At 40.1% G+C, this 18,659-nt stretch overlaps 1 protein-coding gene across 1 annotated transcript in view; it reads left to right on the forward strand.

The window, feature by feature from the left end:
* The window catches only part of LOC122815098 (plexin-B2-like), a 192,990-nt gene that overhangs the window by 39,729 nt on the left and 134,602 nt on the right, over positions 1–18,659 (forward strand). The window contains exon 2 of the mRNA XM_044087340.1: positions 7,235–7,304. Within this exon, the coding sequence (XP_043943275.1) occupies positions 7,235–7,304 (70 nt within the window). The remainder of the gene's footprint in view (positions 1–7,234; positions 7,305–18,659) is intronic.

Here is an 18,659-nt window from a genome sequence, read left to right on the forward strand (position 1 = left end):
GTCAGGAAAGATGGGAAACAAGGATAATTTTTTTTTTTTTTTTTTTTTTTTTTTTGCAACAAACAGCAGGAAAGTGCAATAAATATGTAACACAGGCTAGCGCACTTGAGTGTGTAGCCTCAACAGGTAAATGCAACAAACAGGGCAAACTTTAAAAGTGCAGGTGCAAAAACAACTTTAAACAGTTTAAAACAGTTCAAGAAGCAGAAATACTTGCAGTTTAGCTAGATTGGACAGTCGCCCAGGTAGTAGCAGGAAAAAACACTTTTATCAGGTTAGCAGTCACTCTTTTAGCCTCTCTGCTGCTAGCACCACTCTGCAGGACCACAAGGAGCTTGGCTGAGTAGTAACAAGTGCACAAACTGCGCCAAAGCGGGTTTTATACAGGGGGACTTGAAAGAGCTAGAAATTGGCCCAAACCAGCCAATAGACTACCAGATTCTTGTGCTGGGAACACTCCTCCAGGGATAGATAGGCTGCTCTAAGCTCCCCACTGCCACTGGTGAACAAAGAAGCCTCCCTTTATCCAAGAAAGGAAATGGGCAACACAGTTAAGGGCAAGTATTAGAAATGACTTGGACACAAGATTCTAGGATGGTAAACAAATCTGTATTAACCTTTAGTAATATGTGTTTCTACCTGTACATTCCATGTTCATCAGACCTTCTTCCCCTTCACTTGTAAGTATCAGAGGATGCTGTAAGAGAGATGAAATAGTCAGAGGTCATGACTGTCCTCTAGAGAGAGAGATATGTCATTTTTTTTAACATCTGTTTTCGTGTAACACCCCCCTCCCAGCACCACCACTGCCATCACCACTTCAGCGCTCCTGAGCCCCTTGTTAATCCCCAGACAAAGAGAGTGTTCAGATCTCCTGCTATGGCCACATTTTGTTGGTATTAAGGCATTTCCTCCATCTCCTTCCTCTGCCCAATTCCTAAACATAAGCAAAAGCTCATGCACAGACATACACACACACACACACACACACACACACACACACACACACACACACAGAAATTGACATGTGATTACTGAGAAAGTCCATCTGGGTAGGAACCCATTTCCAGCAAAGGCCCAGGGAGAAAATCTCCAAAGTATTACAAAACATTCTTCTTTTGGCTTTTCCCAGTTAGGGGTCACCACAGCGGATCATCTGTCTGCTCATGATTGGCAGTGGAGTTTTATGGTGTTGAGTTGCCAGCCCGGCACCCAACCTTCTACAGAAGGTACACACTCATACCTAGGGCCAATTTAGAGTGTCAAATCCACCTACTGCATGTCTTTGGGATGTTGGAGGAAACCGGAGCACCCGGAAAAAACCTACGTGACCACAGGGAGGACATGCAGACTCTGCACAGAAGGCACCCCAGCTGAGAATCGAACCAGAGAACCTCTTGCTGTGAGGCAGCAATGCTAACCGCTGCACCACCATGGCCGCCCTAAAGTATTACAAAACATTATAAGAACAAAAATATTGACAGTTTAAACAATTATATCAAATTATACATAATATGAAAACAGTGGTTAAGATTAGATACAAGTTAATACACAGAGAAATTTTAGCCAGTTTATAGAGAAATGAAAGGTCAGTTATAATACAAACAGGAACTGCAACATGAAGTGTGAGAAAAATCAGGCTTATAATATATTTAGAGAGAAAAAAGGGGAAGAGAAATTGATAAGTAAGGTAGTGAGTGGAGAAAGAGTAAGGAGATGTAAGGTGTGAATAGGTGTTTGTCCACATTTAGGGATGCAGTTTATCCTGGTGTTTAGCAAGAAAAGATACAGATTTTGGCTAAGAAGTCTTTCAGAATGGTTTTGAAAGATGGAAGGGAGGGCATTGACCTGATGGATACAGGTAAGGAGTTCCAGGCCTTAGCAACATGGTACAAGTACATATAGTGACCCGCAGATTTGATAGGTATGTGGACTGACAGGAGATTTTGGTCAATGGATCTCAATGACCAAATGGGAACATAGTCTTGTAGAGCAGTATTTAGTACCAGACAAGTAAATGGATGCTGCATAATTGTGTAGGTGGTAAGAAACTGTGTATATGTTAGTTGACGGGGTACTTGTCGCAAATATAGCAACATTGCTACAGCATTGTTCAAGTTTTGATTTTTGTGAAGCCTGGATGTTAGTAAGGATTGAGTGCCATAAAGAGTTGTGGAGGAGGACATGAGTATGGCTCTGTAAAGCATTTTTGAGTTTTTCTTATGCAGTTTGTATAAGCAGGTCAAATTTAAGCTCATCATCCACTTTAAACTTTGATTTCACGGAAGATGGATTTGGAGAAAAAAGTAGTAGTGTGTTTTATTTTTTATTTATTTATTTTTTGGGGTTGAGCATGAGTTGTGAGTTACAAAGACATGTTTCAGTGGATGTTAATGCTTCCTGAGTAATTTGTTGGAGGTGTGCCATGTTGTCAGATGTACAAATGAGTGTGAAGTTATCTGCTTACTGTATTAGGGAGGCCTGTTGTGTGGATAGAGTTAGTGAGAATGTTAAGGAGGATGGAACCAAGGACAGAGCCTTCTGATAGACCAGTGGCGACTGGGAGGTACAGAGATAGGGTGGAGTGTCATTTTGTTGACTGATGCCTATTGGACAGGTAGTTTTTGAACCACAGAAGGGTGGGTTGAGAAACAGCTATTGAGGACATTTGTTGAAGTACAAGTTTGCTGTGACAGACTGTTAAAGGCTTTAGACAAGTCTAGAAATAAGGAGGAGACTAGTTTGCCATTATCTCTAGCTTTATTAACAATTTCTGTGTAGCTTAGAAGTACAGTGTTAGTACTATGGGAAGGAAGCCATGTTGTGTGGCAGTTAGGAGGTCTTACTGCAGCAGAGAGTTTAGCAAATGTTTTTTGAATAAATTTTTTAAGTATTTTGGAGAGAGGGGATAAAATTGCTATAGTTCTAAAGACAGTAATGCCTGTTGAATTTCCTCCTTTGTGCTGAGGGATAGTTTGAGTTTGTTTAACAGTAGTTTTATACAGGGTGCAATCACAGGTTTGAAGATGAAAGTGGATGTTGTGATACGTGGCTGTTGGGCAGGGTTGTGATTAGATGTTGGGGAATCCTTGGTTAGATTTGTTGTACTATATATGAAATAAGAGTTCAGTATTATTGCAGTTTCGAGTGGTGAGTTATTGGAAGAAAGTTAAGGTTAAATTTTTGGCTGGGATGCAAGATTTCTTTAATAGCTATCCAGATTTTTTTAGGGTTGTGCTTACTATTATTCTGAAAGTTATTGTGGTATAGTTTTGTCTTCATTTATTTGCTTTTTAGTACAATTGCAAAGCATTTTTAAGTTTTCATGATATCGTGGTGGTCTATATAAGTTTTCATGATATCGTGGTGGTCTATATAAGTTTTCATGATATTGTGGTGGTCTATATAAGTTTTCATGATATTATGGTGGTCTATATAAGTTTTCATGATATTGTGGTGGTCTATATTTTCGCCATTCTTTCCATGTTTTTTATCTATCCTGCATTTCCCATTCTCCTCTTGTTGAATAGCCTAATTGGATCATTTGTTTTTGGTCTCTTCCTTCTAGGAGGTGCAAGGATATTTAGAATATTCAGGAAAGGTGTACTGAAGTCATTTATAGCATGATCTAAGGGAGGGATTTCAGGAAGTTCCAGTTAATAGACGATAGGATAGTGATGAACATTTCTCTATTAAACTTGGAAAGATTGTTTGTGTTGTTTTATAAATATGCTGTTTAAGTGGATGTGTGAAATGTCTGATTGTATAGACTGGGAAATGATTACTGAGGGAGTCTGACGTTGTACCTGTGGTGGTGTATTTGCTAGGGTCTGATACTAAGATCTAATCTAATAGGGAATTTAATGTCTTGCTATAATGTGTGGGGCTATTAATTAGTTGTGTGAAGCCATATGGGTTCATTCTAGTTGTAGAGGAGTTACAGTTTATATACATCCAGTTGGCATTCTTATCACTTTTGTGGAGTTGTTAAGGATATCCAGTGTAGGATATCTTCCAGGATAGTGGTATTGTCACCAGGACAGAAGTAAGACAGTAATTCATATTTATTTTTAATTGTATAGTTTCAGGAAAGTAATAAAAAGCTCTCCTGAATTGAATTTTGGTACTGGTTTGTTGTATAGGGAAATGTTGTTGGGACGTATTAAAGCAATACCACCACCCTTCTCCTTTATGTGGAAATTGTGAATGATATTATATCCAGAAGGTGCAATTTCAGAGTCATTTAAGCTGGGTTTAAGCCAAAATTCAGTTACAGCGAGAATATCAGGATTATTTCCAGGCATGTACTTCAGTTTTATTTCTTATGTTTTTAACATCTATGGCAGTAAATGTTAGACTACCGAGGTTGGGGGTTGACTGTTGTGGGGATAGAGTAATTTGTGGAAGAGAATTGTCTTGGTATTCATTGTGTGATATAGGTGTGGCTAGAATTAGGGTGAATGCCTCCTCCTAGAAGAATTTTAGTATATTGGGGCATTATTGATACTTATTTTTGGACAGAATTTTCCCACTTAATTTTGTTTTGATTTGAGTTGAAATGGAGTTAATCAGTCTATGTGAGGAGCATTATTAAATAGGTTTGGTGTGATGTGTAGAGAGTGTAGGGTGGAGGTATGAATAGGCCATGCGACAGAGTTGCAGAGATGTTGGGAGCTATTATATGGTAGGATGGGAGATGGCCCAGGCGAAGGAGACGAATAGAGGATAAGCAGAGGAGTAACATGATTTAAGTAAAGGGATCTGTATTTTATTGATAGCAGGTAGTTGAGTAGTAGGACTCAAGAAGGAAGCAAGAAGTTGCAGGGATGTAGGGCATTTAGTGGTGGTGGAGTCTGAAAGCTGGTAGAGGGTAGGTGGGAAAGAAGTATTTTCTAAGAAGGAAGAGAGTTACGTTGCCCTAGTATTATCTCTGGAATACAAGGAATAGAGGTGTTTAAAAGTCTGGAGTGTGAGAATGTAAGTAATGTAGAGTACATAGGTACTGTTAGGGAGGGGTGTGAGTGTGAACAGATATAGTGCAAAGCCATATGGGAGGGAGTGTGAGAATGTAAGTAATGTAGAGTACATAGGTACTGTTAGGGAGGGGTGTGAGTGTGAACAGATATAGTGCAAAGCCATATGGGAAGGAGTGTGAGAATGTAAGTAATGTAGAGTACACAGGTACTGTTAGGGAGGGGTGTGAGTGTGAACAGATATAGTGCAAAGCCATATGGGAGGGAGTGTGAGAATGTAAGTAATGTAGAGTACATAGGTACTGTTAGGGAGGGGTGTGAGTATGAACAGATATAGTGCAAAGCCATATGGGAGGGAGTGTGAGAATGTAAGTAATGTAGAGTACATAGGTACTGTTAGGGAGGGGTGTGAGTATGAACAGATATAGTGCAAAGCCATATGGGAGGGAGTGTGAGAATGTAAGTAATGTAGAGTACATAGGTACTGTTAGGGAGGGGTGAGTATGAACAGATATAGTGCAAAGCCATATGGGAGGGAGTGTGAGAATGTAAGTAATGTAGAGTACATAGGTACTGTTAGGGAGGGGTGTGAGTATGAACACATATAATGCAAAGCCATATGGGAGGGAGTGGGAGAATGTAAGTAATGTAGAGTACATAGGTACTGTTAGGGAGGGGTGTGAGTGTGAACAGATATAGTGCAAAGCCATATGGGAAGGAGTGTGAGAATGTAAGTAATGTAGAGTACACAGGTACTGTTAGGGAGGGGTGTGAGTGTGAACAGATATAGTGCAAAGCCATATGGGAGGGAGTGTGAGAATGTAAGTAATGTAGAGTACTTAGGTACTGTTAGGGAGGGGTGTGAGTATGAACAGATATAGTGCAAAGCCATATGGGAGGGAGTGTGAGAATGTAAGTAATGTAGAGTACATAGGTACTGTTAGGGAGGGGTGTGAGTATGAACAGATATAGTGCAAAGCCATATGGGAGGGAGAAAGGTAGTTGGGAATGGTGCTGAAAGGTACAGAGAAACAGAAACATTTGTGGGATAGTGGTAAGGTTGTTTGGGAAGAGTTAGGGAATAGGATTCACAACTGGAATGTGTTTGTGGGAAATATGATAGTAAATGGGGAAAAGTGAAAATTGCAGGAAGGGTAACAGAGAGTAATTAGTTTGCAACCAGTGTAAAGCAGTTAGCAAAGAGGCACAAAGTAGAACAGGTTTTCTTTCATTTCCTGAATGGAGAAACCAGACAGCTTGGGAAACTAAGTAACTGGCATATACAGTGGAATCTACTGGCCGAGAGAAAAGACAGTGGCCAACTTAGTAAGTGGCCCTTAGTGTGCAAGGGCTGCTTCTTTGTAGTGTAAACCCTGTCTTCATCTAGACAGCACAGCCAGACATATAATCAAGCTGCTCATTCCACCCTTGCTTGTCCTGTCCACCAGTGGTTACGCCTGATAATAAAACTCAGATTACATGGGTTAGAGTTAGTGCATCATCTCTCTGCTAGGAAGCTAATGGGGTAGGAGAGTTTTTGGATACCACTAGAAGTCTCTCCTTTTTGTTACGAAGTTGGAGTGTAATGCTTGCTATACTAACCCTAGTGTGGGCACACACTTCCACAAATCCACAGGTCTCAGCTGGAGTCCTGTGTTCTTTTGGCAGGCTCAGATCACCTGAGAATTTATTGTTGAAGCTGCATTTCTGTGCATTACTGTAGGCAGTCTTCCTGCTGTATGGTTTCCGTACCGTTCTTCTTCCATGGTGAATGAACAAGCACTAGTTGACTAGTCACAGACGTCTCTAAATACTTCCCCCAGTACTTTGGCTGCTAGTTGAAACCAAGTCTTCCAGGAGGTAGTCTGGGTCAAAACCTGTAGTGTTAGTACAGCCATTCTGAACTCATAAGTGAAGTTACAGAATAGAATTTAGTGGTCAATGCGTAAGGATAGTGCCAGTGAGTCTGTAAAAGAAGAGGTGATTGAACATTTAATAGGTAAGTGGCTGATTCATCAAATGACCTAAAGGATGATAGCTACCTCACTAATAAAGATGACTTGAAAAGGTTGCCATGGTCTGCTTTGTTGGACTATTCTGCATGCCCTTAAATGCTGTGAGAATCTTTTCACTGTATCGCTTTACAATGTGAGATCCAATTTATGTTAGCAGAACCTTGTACTGTCCATGTAAATTAAGGTATACCACAAGTATAATTAATACGTGCTCCTTAACTGGTTATTTTAATATTTCTTTTGCAGAGAATTACACAAACTAGAGATTGAAGACTTAGAGTCAATCGTCCATTTCTCTGTGTACTGGATTTATTCTGTAAGTTTTGTGCGAAAAGTATAGAAAAGTGTATATTTAACAAAATGTGCTGTTGTTTTTGGAAAATGTTTAGGGTACCTTTAGACGAAGCCTGGAGGCCTGTCATGGGGAAATGATTTTTACTTTCACACCGTCCTAGCTTGATTGTGGTGAGCTTGTAGTTGCTAATGCCTCCTCTAGGAATCGATATAACTTGCACATACTCTCTAAAACAGGTTGTTGATACCTGCACTGAAGGAACAGCAGTATATTTTTCCATCCTGTAAAGAGATAATTGGTTCTCAGTAAAGGATGACCCAGATGGGTTAATATGCACTCTTTTATCTAAATTACAGATTACATTTCCTTCCTAATTCCTTACCTTACAACAAAATGTTTGTGTCAAGGACTATACAACTGTATATTGTATTTGCCATAGTAAAATTGTAATTCTCACTTTCAGTAGTGATGCAGATGGGCATACTATGATGCAACATTAACATTTCCATGTCAGAATCTGCATTACCTTGTTTAGAAGATGACCTCCGTGCCTTGACAGCAGTGTGAGTTTAAAAGAAGGAGCATTTTGGCTTTGATTTGACAGTACATCTGCAGGCAGGGCTAAATAAGAATTGCTGTTCTTTCATTCTTGTTTGGACTGCTGTTTAGGTTTGAGAAGTCTGTAACTTGTAGTGAATTCTTATTCAGGACTACAGTACTTTAATCCTTTTTGCATTATGGAATTTGTGGATTGTAATTAAGTCTGGAAGCAATAAATGATCTTTTACATGGGAGTTAAAGGAAAGAAAATATAGCCCGCTTTTCCAGAGTCAGTGAATTAAACAGACATTCTGCTTGTATGTCACTTGCAACTACAAAATTATTAAATCTGTGATAGTTAGACAAAATATTCCCCAAAATAGGGATAAGAATAAGATCATATAGCTGTAATTAGTACTATTCTGTTTCCACCTGCCTATTTAAAATATTTTATTATATTATACCCCATGAAGTCACAAAACTGTTTTCACATTTGTGTTTTTCTTATAAATCCATTGCTTAATTTTCTGTTAAGTGAAGTAGTTTATATTACTGAAAAAAATATTGTGGCTAGTGTTTTACTAGTTAGTTTACATAAGTATAAGCACATCTTTGGTGAAACAGCACTTATGGCATCTGTCTTTTTTGAGGGGATACTCAGAGCGTGTGTGTGGTTGTGTGTGTGTGTGCGTGTGTGTGTGTGTGTGTGTGTGTGTGTGTGTGTGTGTGTGTGTGTGTGTGTGTACTGTGTATGAAACAGTTTTGACTGGGTTTTACTTACTTTTGGCAAGATTATAATGTATGAGAAATTCTGGGAAGCCAGTAACAATGTCACTGTTTTGTAGCTGCACCATGTAAAGTCTATTTGGGTGTGTCAGTAACCTGACACACTAGTGCACATTTGGTACAATGCTCTTTAAAGCAAATTACCCCTCATTTGTTATATGGAGGTTACTGGTACAGATCATGAAGGTTATACCCCTGTCTCTGACATTAATTACTGGCACCAGTGGGATTCAAATTCCCTACCAACACATATTATTTGGGCACAGCAACACTGTTCATACCCTGTCCTTGACATATTATTTGATTTTAGTACAGTTACTAGTGGCACATCACACTAGTTTAGATAGTTTTCAGAACAGCTTGGATATTTACTATAATGATGACTGTTGTTAGTATATTGTTATAGTAGAAAGGCATTAATGGCTGTACCTTAAATATTTGCATGTAAGTATATTAGTTGATGGCTTCAAGTGAGGTTATAGGCCCATGACATCAAATATTATCAAACAAACTATATTCCTGCTCTTATGTATATATTCTGTATATGTTACTATATTTACTATCTGTAGCACTGTTTCTTCTTCTGCACTAATTATATTTTTTCTGTATCTCGTTGTAGCTTTTCTCCCCGGGCCTCCACTGAAAATGGGCTCTTTTAGGCCCAGTGGACTTATCCTGGTAAACAAATGCAATAAATAAAATAAATGAATAAATTATTTGGTGCTAGATATGTAGATTTTTAGCCCATATTCCTGATAAATGCTATTTTAATTTGATTTGCAGTGCTATGGACATATTATAAATTGGACTTTTTGTGTGCATGCAAAACAGTTCTTGTCTCTAAAGCTTGTGTGAAAAAGCCACAAGTTAAAATATGCAATAGTGTATATTATGTATCCTTCATTTTAGTCAGAATATTTAGGAAAAAGGAAAAATGTTTGTGACACTACTGGTTAAAGAATGCAAATCAAAAGGGTTCCCACAAATAATATTAAAAGAGGATATATTTATAGCCACCCTGTATGCAGTTAGACTCTGTCCAGTAGATGTGGGCACTGCCTGGCAGGCTTTGCAGATGTGCAGAACACAGCCACCCAAAATGTTCTCAGATGATCTTAAAATGCATCTTAAAGGCACTAGAGCTGAAGCTGAAATAAGGCACCTCACAGCAGCCCAGAGAATGAAACAGCTTGAAGCCACAGATGAGGAAAGGAAGTAGCAGGGTGGAAGCCCACAGAGGAGAAGGAGTCAGATCAAGAAAATAAAACCTTTACGTCACTGGCCCTCTTCAAGAGAAATCTTGATGAGTGGATGGGAAATGGAAAATTCATCCCAGGGATCACTCCAGTAGCTCTATTCGACAGAGGCACTGGGAACTAAGGTCGGGTGGCACGATGCTAGGGTAATCCTATGGGCTAGGCTTGTAAAGGCTCCAGGGCCATTAGCCTAGTACACACCTATGAACCTATGAACATTGCCAAACGTGCATAAGAAACATGAGTAAAAAACTCAACTCAAAACGCCAAGGTCATGACTAGTTTTCCTGAGTATAATGAAGGTGATTATATTTCTTGTGTAAAAAAGGGGACAGAAATTCAATAATTTATGTAATGTTGCTTAGGTTATATGATATATAGTAGTATATGTGCAGCATAATGTTTGTTAATTTTAACTCGTTAATACAGTTTGATTACGTTTATGTCGCAAGTGATAATTAAAGGTATTTAAAAAATGAAAGTGATTATTTTGATACCTTTTTATAGGCAATTGAAAGAGTGTGCAATTCAATACCGAACATAACAAGGGCATTTGGTGAAAATTTTAATTCCTCTATGCATAAATAAAGCAGTGCATGCCTTTGCAAAAACATTCTGACTCTGATTGTGTGGGCTGTTGTTACATAAAGTTTGTTCATTTTAATTGATCTAAACTCATGTCTAAAACTTACAGAAAGAGGAAAGTTTAGAGAACATAAGACAAAAAAAGCAGAAGATGGTGTCTGTGATTTTCTTGCAGGAATAAGCACTCACCATCATAGGTGGGTGACTGGATGTAAAGTTACAACTTTAGAAATGTTGGGAGACCTTGTGATACAAGAACAAACACTTAATACTTTTTTTATTTTTTTTACTTTTTTATTCTTTTTACAAGTACTTAGTATTTTGAGGATATAATCATCCATTTTGTAGACCGGGAATGTGTCTCGGCTAAAGAGATGACTGAAGGGTAACTTCAGGCTAGATAACAGGGACAGATACATGGCAGAAGTTCATCTAGCATTGCAACAACATGGGCCCAACATAAATCACCACAAGTTCAACAGGCAAGGGAAAATCACCATCTGTCCAGGGCTTAGATGTTACAATGTAACAAGTATGGCTATACATAAGCCATTTATCCACTTACAGAACAAAAGCAATTTGAGGGAACTAGGACAACCGCAGTGGTGAGCTATATTGAAACTGTATTTTTCCTAAATTATCAGCTGGGTTTGTCCTGTCCTGTATCCTAGTAGCAAGTAAACTATTCTTAAGATGGATACTGCATCAGATATAGCTATTGTTATGCATCTAGTTGTTGGAGAGGTATATTACCAGCCTGGGCAGTCCAGTCCAGTTATGATGATGGATGGAATGCCTTTTCTGTGGTCATTGGCCAGGGATCACCTAGCTTGAGAAAGGGGCAGGGAGACAAGCAGATGATTGGCAGTTAGCTGCCTGTCGGGTGCCAGGATCTGCCACATAACGCACGCACTCAGGTGACTCCACAACAAGTACAAATATGACCCTGTCATTGTTCATGTTGGAGTGAACGACATGAGACGTACCTCCCTGGACTACATGAAAAGGGACATGGAGGAACTCTTGGATCTTGTATCCCAAGCAGTTATGACCCTAGCCCTGAGTAGCATCCTGCCATCACCCATAATGATATCTCAGTTCAAGGACAAAATGATTGACTTCAACAATTGGCAAAACTTCTGGTGTCACTCTAAGGGGATCCAGTATCTGTCACTCTGGGGTGACATGATCGACAGGCCACGATGCTTTGCCAGAGATGGCCTGCACCTGTCGCCCCTGGGTTTCGGGATACTGGCTGAGGCCCTTGCCACCCCTATAGTGCCTTTTTTAGGCAAGGTTCAAATGACAAAATTACCACCGTAACAGGTACAAGTAAACAAAATCTGAGGGTAATGCCACTCAGTGATAGAAGTCTAAACCTCAAAATGCACTCACTCAAGGCACTCCTTAAAATAGAGAACATGGACATTTGTGCAGTAACAGAGACCTGGTTCAAGGCTCCAGAGAGCACCCTTGCAATACCAGGCTACAATTCTTACCACACCTTTCGGCCATCTAACCTGGACCGAAACACCAGAGGTGGAGGCGTGTCCATATTTAACAAGGATATTCACACCTCCAGGCTAATTGCCCGACATAATGCATCCGAACTTCTCCAGGTGCAACTATCACTGAGCAAGACTGCAATCCAAATTATAGCGTGCTACAGATCCCACACCATGCCCCAAGAATCCCACTCCACTTTTCTTAACATACTGGAAAATATTAGGGTACAACCCAACACCCTCATACTGGGAGACTTCAACAACCCCACCATTAACTGGGAAAACTACTCGTGTACCAACACGTTTGCACAGCGTTTCTTGGAATTCATAAATTGCAGCGCCTTGGATCAACTGATCCAGACCTCCACCAGGGCCAGCAATATCCTAGACCTGGTCATTACCAGCATGGGCGACCGGTGCTCCCCACCAGAGGTCAGCCCCTCGTTGGTCAGATCCAACCATAAGCTAGTCACCTTAGACATCCACATCCTGCCCCCACCCCCGTTTAAGGAAACCACCATAAAAACTTCTCCAAAGCCAACTTCATGCTTCTTAAGAAAGAAGTGGCAAACGTCACCACACCCATGCAGACAGAAAGTAGCGGTATGACTGCTGAATCCTACATCAATGCACTGCATGAACACATACACAAGTGCACAGATCATGCCATCCCAAATAGAACCAAGACGCTATCCACCAAAAAAAAGAAGCCAATCTGGTGGCCGCCTGCCATTAACAAACTCTACAACAGAAGGAAGAAATTGTTGCAAAAAAGAGTAAAATCCCAAGATTGGAAAAACTCCCTGGTCAGCCTCAGTAAGAAGCTGAGATCCCTCATAAAATCCTCCAAAGCTAGTTACGAAAACAAAATCGCCACAGATTCTAAAGACAGCCACAAGGCATTCTATAACTATGTCAAGAATCTCAATGGCAACATTCAGGTCTGCTCAGAGCTACAGCACAATGGCACTAAACATACAGAACCAGCTGATATTGCCAACCGCCTGGCAGATAGGTTCATTGCAAATTTCACCCCCCCCCCCATCTCTGAAAGGGCCCATTTCTATGCCGGATGAATGCCAAGTCCCTGTAATTACTGCCACACAAGTGAAAAACACACTCGCCAAAGCCAAAAATACAGCATCCATGGGACCTGACAACATCCCAGGCTGTGTTCTGCACAAACTACAAAATGAACTGCCACCCCACCTAAGTACCATGTTCAATCATAGCCTTGCTATAGGTTTTGTGCCTACTGAATGGCGCACAGCTACGGTGATCCCACTCCACAAGGGGGGAATCCACCATGAACCCTGGGAACTACCTACCCATCAGTCTGACGAGTCTGATCTGCATGGCCATGGAACGTATCATCATGGAACTTATAAAGAAAGACATAGATAACCTACAAACTCTGGATCCCACCCAGTTTAGGTTTGTGAAAGGTAGATCATGTCCCCTAAACCTGATTGACTTCTTTGTAGCAGTCACCAAAGCCGTGGATGAGGGTAAGGCGGTTCACACAGCCTACCTAGACCTCGCCAAGTCCTTTGACACCATCCCCCACTCTGGTATCATTGATAAATTCATGAAACTGGGCATAATCCCCTATGTCACATGATGGGTGGTCAACTGGCTCACTGACAGAACCCACACATTGAAAGTAGCCAATTCCAAATCTGTCTCCAGACCATTAACAAGTGGAGTACCAAAGGGTTCAGCCCTGGGTCCCCTCCTGTTTGGCATCTACTTCTCTGAAGTCCAGGCTAACACAGAGGGCTTATGGCTAACAAAGTTCACAGATGACTGCAAACTGGGAGTCATTATTGAATCCCCTAAGGGTGTGGACATTCTACAAAAGGTCCTCAATGAGACAGATGCCTGGTGTCAAAGCCACGGCCTCAAGCACAACGCCAAAAAATGCATAGTCATCCCCATTGGGAAAAACCCTGTTCCAACGTACTACCACATAGGTGGTACTCTGCTCAACACCAAAAGTGTGATATGAGACCTAGGGACACAGGTAGACAGTAGTCTATCCTTTGATGACCACATCGCCACAGTGGTCAGGAAGTTCTATGTACAAAACAGTGTAAGAATCTTCTCTGTGTGGAAGATTTTCAGTCCATATATTTCTAGTTAATCACTGTATATTAATCAGATCAGACAATAGTAGTAGAAGTAGCGAACATAAACTCGTCAAGTCAAAAAGTAATAATAGAAAATATATAATTCTAACACATTACTAAGTATTCGAAAGTAATCCAAGCAAGGCAGGCAGTCTGTTTCCAGTCGAAAATCCTTTAAGTACACAGACAAGCGATCCAAGTAAAACAAAAATAGAGTAATAATTTCCTCACAAGCTTTCTAAATATATATATATACTTTTTATCAGGCATGGGAGTGGTTTATTGTGCTGTAAAACAAAGTGTTATTGGTACACATGTTAAATTCACATTCCTTCCCCCATCAGTGTGACATTTGAGCTGGTCCTGCCCTACCTAGTAGCTGTCATAATAATATATAGCCCTAATGTACTTTAATGGTACATCTTATTTAACCAAATTATTAAGTAGATTATTAAGTCTGTGATTTTATACAAGGCAATATACTACATGGCTGGAAATATATCAACCTTAGTTCATTTTGCGATCACAAATTATATATAAATATATACATATACATTTTGCATGTAAAAATCAGTTTCTATTTTCATAACCTATTGTTAACAAAGATCGCTTTCGTCCTTCTAGACTTCTTCAGGTCTGTGTACAAGAACCCTAAAAACCTATATAATTGTATAATTAGTTAGTATTGTTATTACCATCATTTTGAATAAAGTGGAAAAAAGAGAACCATGACTAATTGTATTTTATTTTATTTTTTTCTACAAATTGGTTTTAAATCATTTGAAATCTAAGTGTATATTTTGTTTCCATTATCATACATATATATATTTTTTATTTTTATTTTTTTATTTTTTTCTGGTTCTCTTTTAGAAAAATTTCAGTCCCTTTGGGCCACATGCTCCAGACACCTTAACCTTGTCACCACAATAAACAGAACTTGCTGGAGGGATAGGTTCCTGTCTCAGAGACTTCCCATACTCTGGGAACAGGCTGCCTATTCATGTCAAACAGAGCACCTCACTGGCCCTTTTTAAGAAAAATCTGGACAACTGGATGGGAAATAGGAAATTTACCCTGGGGATCACTTCTGTGGCTCTGCTCGACAGGGGCACAGGAATTTTTTTTTTTTTTGGGTGGCTGAAACCAGGGAATCTTTATGGCTAAGCTTATATAGGCCTTGGGGCCGATAGCCTAATACCTACCTATTAAACTATGACAGTTATTAATGACATCTCAGCTCATTTCCTGATAGAAAATGCCATAGATGATATATTACATTGTGTATATGCAGTTACAGACATCCAACCATGGAGAAAATCACACGAGGAAGGTAACAGAGAAGAGAAACAGTCAGTAAACAAATCTCCCATACAGCCTGGTGATGTGGATATTTTAACAAAAACTAGACCTATATAGGTTTACTTGAATATGAAGTACAGATATAATAATTTACTGGACTTCATCTGGAAAAATAAATGGTTAGTAGCAGTAAAACAAATTCTGAGTTACAGTTGTCTAAAGATTATAGATTTCGTATGGAAAGTGAACTAGGGAGGATCATGAAGAAAGAGTTGTGAAAGTAATTGAGCTCAAACACCATCTTACAAAATCTGAGGAAAGCAGCCAGAAAAGCTGGTGAATATCAAAGATAGAAGGAGTCTGTGTGCATGTAGAAGGGGTAATTGTACAGAGAACTGACTCCTGAGGAAAAGTTAGAAGGAAAAGAAATATAGAAGTTGATTTTTCCAAGGGTGTACCATCAGTTACTTCTAGCTATCACTTATGATATTCCTTTTTCAGATAATTGGGCCATAAAGCATACAAAAACAGGCTTATGAAAAACAGAATATTGGCTGGTATTACAACATATCTGAGTGCACATTGTGAAACTTGTGAGGGGTGGGTTTGGCATAATGGTTAAGGTCTACACCTCATAGACACAAGGCACAGGGTTTGGTTCTAGCCTTGGGTTATTGGCTAGGCTTAAAATGGCCCACAGGGGTGGTTAGCGTGGTATGAACCATGAACCTAAGCAGTGCAACAAGTTTGGCAAGAGCAGGACACGAAGTTATGGCTTCATTAGTACCTTTGCCTGCTATGGAGGAAACATTCCAGAGGGTAGTAATGAAAATTTAGGGTCACTTTAGTACCCAAGCCCTGAGGTAAGAGCAATACCTTAGTAGTGGTGGGTTATGCTACAAGGTACCCTGAGGGGGAAGCTTTATCTTCTTTTGAGGCAGGAAAGGTGACAAAAGCACTATTAGAGAGTTTAAGTGCAGTAAGATTTCACCTGGAGATACTTACAGACATAAGGCCTAAATTCTTGTCAGCCTGCTGACATGTATATGGACACATCATAAAATAAAGCAGTTATAAAATATCTTTTGACATGTATAAACAAAGTTATAAAATACACTTTGACATCCATAAACAAAGTTATAAATTACAATTTGACATCCATAAAAAAATGGTTTGATGGTTATGTTTTACCATACTCTTAAGACCATGCTCTGGGTACAGACCAGTTTAAGTAGGAATAGAATGAGTACCTGCTCTATTTCCTCATTGCAGTTATGACAGTGCCCCAAAAATCCATATTTTTTTTCATTTCAGCTGTTTTGTGATTATAGCACGAGGGTGCCCGTGGATTAATCTGTGATAGATAAGAGGTTAAATGGGATTCCCCCAAGGTGTCTGGTGTGGAGTGTGTATTGAAATTCAGAACAAACCAGAGGTAGCTTGTAGGATTGACACTGTACCAACTAACACCAGCACAACAGCAACAAAGGATTTGGTATGACAAGACAGTTAGAGCCTGGAAATATGCTGTCAGACAAAAAGTAAAGGTGCTAACTCCTTTACAACAAAATAAGATGCAGGCCACATGGGAGAGACCTTTCCTTGTTTTGGAAAGGTAGGTCTTGTTTATTACATACTGCAGTTGCCAGGCAGTAGGCAGAACCAGAAACTCATGTTGTCGTGATGAACCCAGCCATGATAGCACAGCATTGGCACTCAGCATCTGCAATGGATTAAAGAAGAAATCATATCGGGGGGGTGCTTGTAGTAGACCTTTTCACCGAGCCTCAGTCTAACACTTCAGTAAATGAACAAGTATTGTCACACCAGCTACACCCGACTCAGGTTAAGGAAGTCTGTAATCTACAAGAGTCTGGATACAATTCACAACTAAGCAATTGTGTACCCAACTGGTAGAGCAGTCTATGGACACAACAACAACATAGCCAAGCGAAGGATAAAGTTAACTAATAAGGGAAAAATGCCAAGTGGTATTGTCAAAAGGGTTATGTCCTTTTGCCAAAAAGGTAAAATGCCTTCCAAGGCAAGGAGTTTGGTAAAATAACTGTAGAAATGTAGCTTCAGTGAAAGCTGTATGTATTGAGGCCTCTCAAGAAAAAAGTCACTACTCTGTTCTAAAAAGGGGTTAGTCTGTATACTTCATTAAAATGTGAAATTTATAATTAATTTTTTGTTATTGCAGTATATACTAAAATGGAACTGTTCTCAGATGCACACATCATTTTCATATCAAAGCTGCATTCCTTCGGTTTATAAGAAAGAAAAAAATGGTTTTGATTTGGAGAAAAAAACCTGCAAGGAGCACTGAATCATGCCTTGTGCTCTTTCCTCCTTATTTAGACTCCTATTTAGATTTCAGAAACATCTAACTTTCAGACATGCCCCGGGATTCATGAACCTTGCGCCAGGCACCCGCATAGCGTCGGCGTTATAAAGCCAAATATGGCCACCGAGCGATTCAGGTATGAACCAATCCCACGTGCACTACCGGCGTGCGCTGGACCTGCGCCGGCGTAGGTATGCTAAACACACTGTGCGCGGCATTGCACCATGCAAATGAAGGCAAATAGCGATCCACGTGGCGGCGTAGCGTAAGGGCACGGCAATGTAAACCAAAAAAAAAACGGTTTACATTTACCCAAACATGACCAAGGAGTAATGGAAGGCTGTCAACGTCAGGTATCATACATGTGCAATATGCCAATGGCGAAAGGCACCGAGAATGTCCAAAGAAAACATGCACAAAATGTAAATAATGACATAAATGTTTATGTACGCAGAAACCACAGCAGAACCCCCGGATATGTGCACAGAAGGTGCAAAATAATGAAATAATATGACAATGTCCTAAAAGAGCTGTATAATACACATCAGCTGCACAGCCACCACACACCATAGTATGTATGGAAAGCCTCAACCCCAGCGCAAGGGTTGTCAAGGAGTGGCGGCAGTGTTCGGCGCCGTAACCATGTATTAGCAGTCAATGCCATGCAAATGAGGCAGATAATAGTGAATCGCAAAACCGGCGCCGGTGTAAGGATGGAGCAAATGGCGCAGCTGTAGTATACCGAGGAGTGGCCTACACGGAATACATGTCAATCGCAGAGGGGTGTGCCACTGTAGGAGGAAGCACATTGGAGGCCAGCAAACATGGGCTGTACAATGCACATCACAGCAGTAGGACCGGGCGTGGTGAGGAAATAGATGCGCTGAGAGTACATAATGCGCGACAGATTTCCAAAGTGCACAGTACCG

The sequence above is a fragment of the Protopterus annectens genome, chromosome 11.part0, assembly GCF_019279795.1.
Source record: "Protopterus annectens isolate FY-2018-M chromosome 11.part0, PAN1.0, whole genome shotgun sequence".
Taxonomy (NCBI): Eukaryota; Metazoa; Chordata; order Ceratodontiformes; family Protopteridae; genus Protopterus; species Protopterus annectens.